We start from the raw sequence: 10000 nt of genomic DNA on the forward strand, positions 1-10000 counted from the left end.
CATGTGTGTATGGGGGACTTACTGTGGCTGTGTTATTTAAAAATTAAATTATTATTTATTCAAATACAAACATAAAACACTTCCATAAAGACAGAGAAACAGAGAATGAGACCAGATGTGTTTAAGTGCTGGAGTTAGCATGGCTATTTATTTCTTTACACATAAACAGTCTTTTTAAAGATTTTTATGCCTCCCTGATCAAATTATCAGGGTTAAAGACACTAAACATGAAATAAAATCACAGGTAATAGCATTATTTATTAAATGTCAAATATCATGCTTTGAAAAATATCACTGTTCTCAATTTCATTTTGAAAATAAAGCATGTGGATTTTTAAATGGTCACTCAAAGACTGTTTTGAATGACCAGAGACAAATGGTTTGACAGGAAGAAAGTCCTGACCACATGTTTTGAAAGACCATCACCTGAAACACCTTCAGAGCAGTGCAATCTCATAAAACATTCAGAAAGATTATCGGACTTAATGAGTGCTCAAAATGCAAGCTCAAATCTACCCTGTAAAGCAATCAAGTTTTTAGCAACTATTTTGACCTTAGTGACACAAACAATTAATTCTGCAAACCTAATATCAAAATAAAATTCTACATCAAACGCAGAATAATTTCTCAATGTAGTTAATCTACAACAACATTTGAAATATGCTACCTCCATATATTATACATTCTAGTATTTAGTACTAATTTTAGAAGATGAGAAAAGAATGAGGGAGGGAGTAATTCATCAGGAAAAGGCTTTTTTTATCACTAATTTTTCATTGAATATAAAATAGCAGAGCATACTAACAAAGATGTGGTCCCTATGATCATGTCCATTATATTACAAATATTAAAGCTTAAAGATACTCCAGCTTTCAGAAGTATTGAAAAATTAAATGCTAGGTAAAAATTGTAGCTATAATTTATCAATCTCTTTTACTGTACCATTCCATTTATCACTAAGTATCTGTTACAATCTTTTCCAAACACAAACCCTTACTCCTAAATACACAATTTAAGTCAAACTGCTCCTCTCCATAAAAATACAAAAGCCACAAAAATCAAGGTAAACATTCTGTCCTCAAAACAGATCATATTCTGCCAGAAGTTCATAGCAAACAAAATTTAACTCTGTCTCAATCACTCAGTGCCTCCTAAATTATATTGCTAAATAAGAGACTTTAGCCAACAATGATTAGTCCATTATACTTACAAGTGATTTAATTCTTTATCCAAAACTTTACATTTAAATAACACCAAGTAAAGATAAATTTGTAAATTTATTTCACTTCTTATGAATTGGTTTGACTATTTCCCCATGGCTTTTATTCCTTTTGAAATATATTGAATATGTTAGCATTAAAAGCAATAACTGCATTCGTTTTATAGAAGAGACATTCCAATCCTTAATGAAGTTAGAGGCACAATTCTAAAATACACTCACAAAAGGACAAAAATTCAATAACTTTAACTATCTAACTATATTAATATATAGTTAAAACAGAACCAAGGGAAAAGACATTTACAGAGGTTTTACATGTTTATTCATTAAATGATTACATGTCTTCCTGTAGACACTTCCTGAAGTGTCTTTGTAGGTGCCTACTTTACCCACATGTTAAATCTCTTCTAGAAGACACTCCACAAACAGGCAATATGTGACTCAAGTTTCTAAGTTATCTGAAGAACCTAACTTTTTGTTCCTCTTTACTCTTGTATGGTTTACATCAACAAACTGCGTAGAACACATCAACTGCAAACTCAGGTTCTAAACACACCTTACAGATCTTATCATAAAATACCTCCAGCGTACTATAAAGTAGCCATGATTTTTCTCTGTTTTCTTTTTATTTAATGAGTAATCAGAGCTTTGAATAAAACAAAAGTTACTTCTTTGCATTTCCCTTCAGAATCTGTTGTTTTATTAATGCTAAATTGCAATTTTTTCAATTGTTAATTTCACTTGACTTTCCAAATGCAGTCTACTGTTTTCTCAGACAAAATAGAATCTGGCTATAAATTCTTAGGACTCTTTGGGGAGTCAGTAGGAATGTTACAGCACCCCACTGATAGGATATTTCCTGTAAATAAATTAAAGGAAGAAAAGGGCTATCCTGAAAATGGCATTTATTTAAAATAGCCTGTAAAATAGCTAATCCTGAGACTTTGGTAGGTATTTGATGCCTATGATGGGTAAAGGAAATATTTTTAAACAAAATACAAATTATCTTCCTAATAACTACTGTCTATAAAAAAAGACATAATTCCAAAATAATAGAGAACATATTCAAAGCATTATGTCTAGGTCTTTTAAAAGATTATTCTTGAAAACAATGCCAAAAAGTTAAGACATTATTCAGTACATATGCTGTAAGATAACTTTCTAAATACTGTTATTATTTAAAATAATGATTGTATTAAATTTTACTCCATCCTGGGCATCTGTTTTAACTTTTGAGATGCTTTCTAAAATGCTAACTAAAAATGTGAATGGTGCATCAGTCAATTTGAAACTTTTTTCAATAATTCATTATATTTTCTTTTTAATATACTTTTTTTTTTACATTTAGTCTGAATGCAATCCAGAGTTTAAAAGAAATAATCTTTATTTTCAAACAAGTATAATCTTATTTTCAAACAAGTATACTCACTCTGGCCTGATATAAGTATGTGCTTTGAAAGCTTTCTGTTCTCTGTCACTGTTTCCGCAGAGTTGAATCAGTGAAGAATGGAGTAGCTATTCTTTGGTTGGAAACAGTATTTCATTGACAAACAAAATAAGGAAAAATGAATCTGTCTTATGAAAAGGATAACGGGCTTTTTAACAGTATATCTTGATTGAGCAGTTGTGTACTTTTCTAGACTTAGAGAGAACAACTGTAGTTTATGAGACACTAGCAGAAAATAAAAAGTGCTCTTTCATGTTATCAAAAGATGTATATTCAAAACATCTTGGAACGAGTTTTCAAGAAAAGCAACATAAATGAGCATGGTGTTTACATGGTTCAAAATCTCTCAGCAAATTTCAACTAATTAATAACTAATATTTGCAGCTATCACAAGCAAGCATCTGTGTTGTGAAAAGTCCTTGGGGTCCTTTTCACCTTAGCTCAGACTTGGAAGAAATTCATTGTATAAGCAAGTATCAAGTAATGTGGCCCTCTGGTGGAAGACTAAGCATCACATTCTGCAACCGGTGCTACACAGTAAACTAGAAGCTATAAAACATTTGTTACAAAGCTTCACAGAACCTCCGAGAAAACCACCCTGTGAACTTAATTAACAGCCCGACACCTGAAGGGCAGCCTGGTGCTGGTATGACGTAACTGGCAGGAAAACGCTACCTTTCCTCAGACTTCAATCATGTTCCAAATAACAAGCAATTCTCAGCATCCTTCAGCTAAGACAACGCGCTTAGTTTACTCTGAACACATCTTGCATTTCCAGGAAACAGGCGTACGTGTTGCAAGCGCCCACGGAGGGAAACACAACTTACCTGCTGTTGTTGCAGGTGCAGCAGCTCCACTGTGCTTACTTCAGAGCTCGTGTCACCACTTGATCTTCCATCTCTGCTGCCAGCATCTAATTGGCTGCTTAGAGTGCTCATTCCATTTTGATTCATTGAACTGTTGGTTATTGTCTCTGTCGCAGACTCCTGCATCATGACTTAATACCTAAAAGTGATTAAGAAGTATCAATTAACACACGTTACACCTTCACACTTCCCTTATCAAGATGTCCCTCTCTGCCAATTACAGAGACAGCATCTTCAGAAGGAAAAAAAAAAAAAAAGCCTTGAATAGTCATTTACCAAGAAAAGCAATACAAATGCAGCTTTCATCCAGATACTAATCACTGAAATGATGGTTTCTATAAGCAGGTTTTTTTGTGTGTGGTTACATTTAACAGCCAAAGTAACATGCCATGCATAGAGCATGGTCAATAGCATTTAAGAACGGCCACGTTTTCAAGTCTACCTATAAAACCAGTTTAAATGAAGGCATGATTGCACACTCTGTTCTATGTTTCCTATTATCTACCTTTGACAACCATGGATGACTATACAGCCTTATTTTAAATATTCACTATCTTGATTCTGTCAGAATTTTACAGCACATCTTATGCAAGGCTGTTGTTTAATGATGCACAGCTAATCATACAAAATTAAAATTTTGTAAGGGTGTTACAAATCATATGGTATCAACCCATGATAAATAGTATAATGGGTTTCTTTTTTTGTGACTAAATAAAATTTTGCCTTGGAGGCATTTTAAGAAAAAGCTCCTGCTGCAAACACGTCAGATATTGCCTATTTTTTTAATCAAACAGCTCATATTCATTTATTTTTCTGACATTTAAAACATTTAATACTGTCCTTCCTGGGAAGTAATTAAGCTTATGCATGAGCAGTAATCAAGCTGTTCACTTGAAGATGACTTAAAACTCAATTTTAACATAGGCAAATAAATGAAAGATATAAAATTAATTTTCCAGGCATGTATTAGATATGAAAGCTGGAAATAAAATCTATCAAGAATATCACTAATGATTGTGCTAAAAACAGCATAAATTATGCATATTACCTTCTCTACAGTAATAAATGTTTTATCGTTTTCACTGCATAAATATACTGTACTTTCAGGACGGCAGTGAGATGTCCTGCCAAGATCAGTGGAAATCCTGGCAGTAAATAAAGAACCGATGTGCTCTTACAAACCAGAATTTCACAGAACATCTTGAGTCTGTGCTTGAGAACGGTCAGCCTGGGCTCTTAAAGAAATCCGGATCCCGTGCCCTGAGCCAGTGGATCCACTTCCCTCGTGTACTTCTGCGGACAGAAACTCAGGAGCAGCCTGGCTGCTCTGTGGCTTCAGCAGCGATGGCAGGCGGAGCAGCGAGCCAACGTGAGGAAGGTTGAGACTCAGCACTCAGGCTGCTTTGTATCACTACATGATTTCACGAGTTTAAACTTGGTCATATTTTAAGACTTTTTTCCATTTGAAAGTTTTAAATGCATTTATTGTAAAGCAAATGTAAGCATACTATCTCTTCGTGTCCCCAGATGCTTACAAAATGTGATCATGGACATTCATACAGACACAGAGAGAGACATATCCAACAGAGATTTTTTGCATACTAACATTATAATTATTAAAATTAATGGTTATTATGTAATAGTTTTAACAAGTATTTTCATCAAGCCTAAATTGTTAGATTATTTCTATGACTTAAAAAAATCAATTAAAAAAAAAAGGCTTGCTGATTTATAAAAGACCATCAGTAGTTGGGCTAGCAAAGCAAATTAGTATAACAAATTCTACATAGACCAGTAAAAGCTGTTCTGATTTTTTGTTTAAAGCAACAAAAAAACCATAATCATAAAGGAAGCAACTGCTGCAACTATAGTACACAACTTTTGAACTAAATGTGTGTATGAACAAATTGGTTTTGTTAAGTATCTTACTGAACATTAACAAAGAAAAATCATACGAATGAAAACTGATACAGAGTGATGCATTTTATAAGAAAAAAACAAAGCTAGGACTCTTTTCTGAGGTTAGCCAGCTAATAAGTATTCAAATTAGGCATAAATTTTACATGCACAATGTTTAAAATATTCAGAGAAAAGGTCTGATTGCTTTTACTACTTATATGAAAATTATAATTTGGGTCCTCTCCGACTGTAGAAACAGATAGACATAACTTCTACATATTGCATTTAAATTGTACTTTTGATAATACAGCCGGAGTATACATGTATGTGTAGGTTTTTCCTTCACCATCAAAATTTATTTGAGATACGTATTATTTCTGGATGGAGTTTCCAACACTAAGAATAACAAATTAAAAAAAAAACTGTTTTCAAATGTAGCCGACAGGTGCAAGTATTCCATACTAACCTTTGGATAATGTCAGTAACAATTGGATGAATTAAAGAATGCTGCATGTACTACTGTTTATAACTAAGGCAATCAAATAATCAAAAATAATCATAAAGCAGAGAGTCATGGGTCTGAACCTTTATTATAATTACAAAGACCTGTATAACTTCCAATTCCTATGAACGAGAGGGTTTTATCTCCCCTGTGGAACTTTTGACTTTATAAAACTCTAGAGTAAAAATTGTGATTTACCTTTTAAGTTCAATCACCTAATAGTAAAATCACAGGTAAGAAAAACAATAACAATGATAGCACTTTTTTTTTTCTTTCAAAACAAAAGCATCTGACCCAACATCAATATGCCAAAGGTAGGGCAATTGTGTGATAAGATGATTACAATGCACGTTTCCCCCAAAGAAGAAGGCTTGGAGTGTGGCCACTATGAAGACGTATCCTCCAGGGTAATGAAGATGCTTCCCAGTATTTACTAAGTTCCTCCCAGTGACATCTCCATACTGAGCTTCCACCAGCACAGCATCAGGTGCTGTTTATCTTTTAAAGTATATTTTAAATAATTACAAATTCAGCATATTCTTTCAAAGTGGATGTGCTTGCGATCCCAAACATATCAAACTAAATTATTCATCCTTCTCAATCCTACCACAAACATTTTACAAAAATCAGTGAAAATAAATCCCAGATCATTACAGAGGAAGGTAAAATTGGGAGTCGCCGTTCTAATGTTTGTGTGAACTGCCAGCTAACCCTCTCAATCTTTCATCACACACAACTTTTCAGCTGCATCAGAAAGTAGCTCTTCACATCTTGCGCTCAAATGATGCAGCCCAATTCCCTCCCTGCGTGGAGTTTTCCTTCCTGTCCTTTTCTTCTTATTTTAAGCGCGTCACTGTACAGATCCTTATTCTCTACACCACTTCCCTTCTGAAACATTAAACTGACACTGGAACTGACTGCACGAGATTGCATTTTCTCTTCCTAAACAACTTGAATTGAAAGGTTACTTAGTGTAACAATATTTACTTGCAGAATTGTGTTGTTACCAAGGGTATAATGGATGGTGGCTATGCACGTTTACGCAAGAATGAGTGAAGCATGAGGCATTAGCCATGTGTTTGACATGTTTCAAATTGCTATAATCCCGCATTAAACACACCCAGCAATTCATGCCATTTCTTGCAGCCATAATCTTGAATAAAGCGTGCACAACCACTTATTATATAAATTAGTATATGACTCCCTGTTATAGTCACAACAGTGCTTTTGTGTTTATTTTGCATCAAGATGTAGTCTTTTATTTGTACAAATAGCAGGATATAAAGACATAGCTCAATTAGACCTCCTTACTTTATGATAGGGTGGTACTGAAAGCTAGACTTGTTGGTTTTATTTTTCCTCTTAGAGTTTTAAGTTCCATTGAAAACTGTACCATGTGAGATAGACATTTGCCAGAGTGATAACAGAAACCTGCATAGATCCTGTTCCACATTCACTACAAGGCTCAAAAGTCTGAAACTTGACCTGGGCAAGTAGAGTTAACTCTTACCTCAGCGACCACCAGAGACACTACTGGTCCTTGACACTTACTCAACTCCTTTTCTGTCTGGGTTTCTCACTCTTTCCTCTCTTCCTTCTTGTCTTCCACCCCCACCCCACGTGTATGCATGTATGCAGATAGATGGGTCACAGGTAGATAGATCTAACTAGACATGCCAAGGAGGTGAGAAGGAAGAAAAGCCTTCCACTTCCCACCACACTCCCCTATCACATGCACAGACATTCCATCTTATAATCTTGGTGTGTTAGTATTAAACGTCAATGTTTAGCATCTTATCTTTTAATTTAAAAAAAATGGATGGAAAAATGACTTCCTGAAAAACTAAGAATACATAACAGTACACATGAAAAGTTTATTACTATTTGTTTCTGTGAATGTCTTTTAAACACAATTATTTATACTGGCATTAAAGATATTTTGTGTCCAGTGTCTGGTTTCTTCTAGTGTCTAATTTATTTCACCAAATATACACATTAATTCCAAGAGACTTTAAGTCCTAGAGACTTTGAATATGACATTTAAAGAAAAGCACACCATCAGATTAGAAAGTTATCATATATTCTCAAATAATTTTAATCATTTTAAAATTAGCAATAGTTAATATTATTGAATAGTTCTATGGTGGTTCACATAAGAAAGGGCTACGTGTGAGCAAAAGCTGCTTATGCAACAAGAAATCACATTTACCTCGACATATCAGCTAAATTCTGATTTTGAAAACTTAACTGTGAAGGAAAACTTCTGAAAGAAACTAGCATTTAAGTAATGATAACTTTTGTGCTCTGGTGGGATTAATTCATCACGGACACCATGCACAGTGACCTGAGATCTAGGGCTGCTTTGCTAAAAGGCGTTAATGCTGAGATTGCCTAATAAATCAAAGTGCCAAATATGAAGGACATAGCTGAATGTGTAAGAACAAAAACTGAACAAGCACATGAATATTTTTAATTTTTAAAAACTGAAACAGGATGTCCTTTTAAACATGATTTGGGAAAGGATATCTGCTGTATAGCAAATGATACAATCTTTTTTGTCACAAGTGATATTTTATTAAGTAAATGAAAATTAAGTTGTTTATAAAATATTTGCCACTGCTTTCAGCTATTTAAACAACATGTCTAAAATGCTATTCACAAATTAAGGTTAACTTCTTGGGAAAAAAACAACTTTAGTAAAAATTCTAATTTTAATTCACAAAGGTTAGTATGTTGAACATCAAAGTTGTAGGACATGTCAACATGGTAATTTTTAAAAACCAATAATCATGACTACCTTCATTCAGTAAACAGAACACTGCTTAGATCTTCAAAGTGACAAACATTTGGGAAACATAAGAACAGAACAAATGAAAATCCTATCTTTCATTTCAATCAGCTATCAATAAATTTAGCAACTCAGTACATTATATCTCACTCCAGGATTAAAATTAAACTAAGTTTTAAAACACAAATAACAAAACAAAAATCTCATTATGGAGATAGTATAAAATAATAAAATTAAAGTGTTTAATCTCTGTGCGATTCCATTTCAAATCTAGCATGACAGCAAACTGAAGGGATGTTGGTTCTATGGATGTATTTTATAGCAGCATTATGATTCTGCATCTTATTGTCCAATAATCACTGTTCGTAAGTATAACTGGAAGGAATGTGGTAATATTGATGATTCTCGTGAACTAATTATCCTCATTTATTCCAAAAGCATATCTGTACATTAATCTTTATAATCTAAAGTCTCATTTAGTCTCACACAGTCACATAATTACCAAATATACAGGTGAAAATGTAGACCAAGTTTTACTTTTCAAGGTCCATGCTAAGTGGTCAGTCTTCCTTTGAAGTCTCTAAATTTTAATGCTAGTTGAATTCATTGAAATTTTAAAAATGCTTTCAATCAGTCTTTTATAGCATCAGTATTTCTTTTTTAAGACAAGGGAAAAAGGCATCTTAGGGAAAGTTCATTTCATCCTGCATCTTCACAACCTCTGACAAATTGAGTTAGCAGTAATTTATAAAACCAAAACATAATACTTTTTTGCAGTGTGTTGAATTATATCTATTCTGTATTTTACAAATGCAAGAGGGGGAACTTAAAAACTGAAGAATGTTACCTATGTGCCAATACAAAAATAAATACTGGTTCCAGGTTACAAAAGACAGATAAGCAAGTGTATCCTGTCATGCTTTTGCTTGTCCTTGCCTAAAGAAAAAAATATCTTCAAATTCGTGAGACCAGGACTATTTTAGTGTAGGAAACAGGGAATTTAATAGTAAAACGTGTTAAGGCAATATGAAATAATTAGATCTCCAAGAATACAGAAAGACCTGCCTAGCAGGCAAAACCTCCCTCTTTTTTTATTTTAAAAGCTTAGTGATTGAGTTGTGCGAGCTTGCAAGCCTCCACGCAGTGGGTCCACTTACACTCAAATTCCCAAAGGCTGGACTGCTCGCAGTAGCCCTCACTGATCCCCTGGCTAATGAGAGCTCTGAGTGTGTGCTTCTCCTGTGATGGCATTTTCACCTTTCCTGCCACACATCTTCCC

At 33.9% G+C, this 10000-nt stretch overlaps 1 protein-coding gene across 1 annotated transcript in view; it reads right to left on the reverse strand.

Annotated features, from left to right (window-relative positions):
- FOXP2 (forkhead box P2) overlaps positions 1-10000 on the reverse strand; it is a 614071-nt gene that overhangs the window by 254164 nt on the left and 349907 nt on the right. The window contains exon 5 of the mRNA XM_019624737.1: positions 3494-3671. Coding sequence (XP_019480282.1) covers positions 3494-3661 — 168 coding nt within the window. The 5' untranslated portion in view covers positions 3662-3671. The remainder of the gene's footprint in view (positions 1-3493; positions 3672-10000) is intronic.

Source organism: Hipposideros armiger, unplaced genomic scaffold (assembly GCF_001890085.2).
Source record: "Hipposideros armiger isolate ML-2016 unplaced genomic scaffold, ASM189008v1 scaffold_604, whole genome shotgun sequence".
Lineage (NCBI taxonomy): Eukaryota > Metazoa > Chordata > Mammalia > Chiroptera > Hipposideridae > Hipposideros > Hipposideros armiger.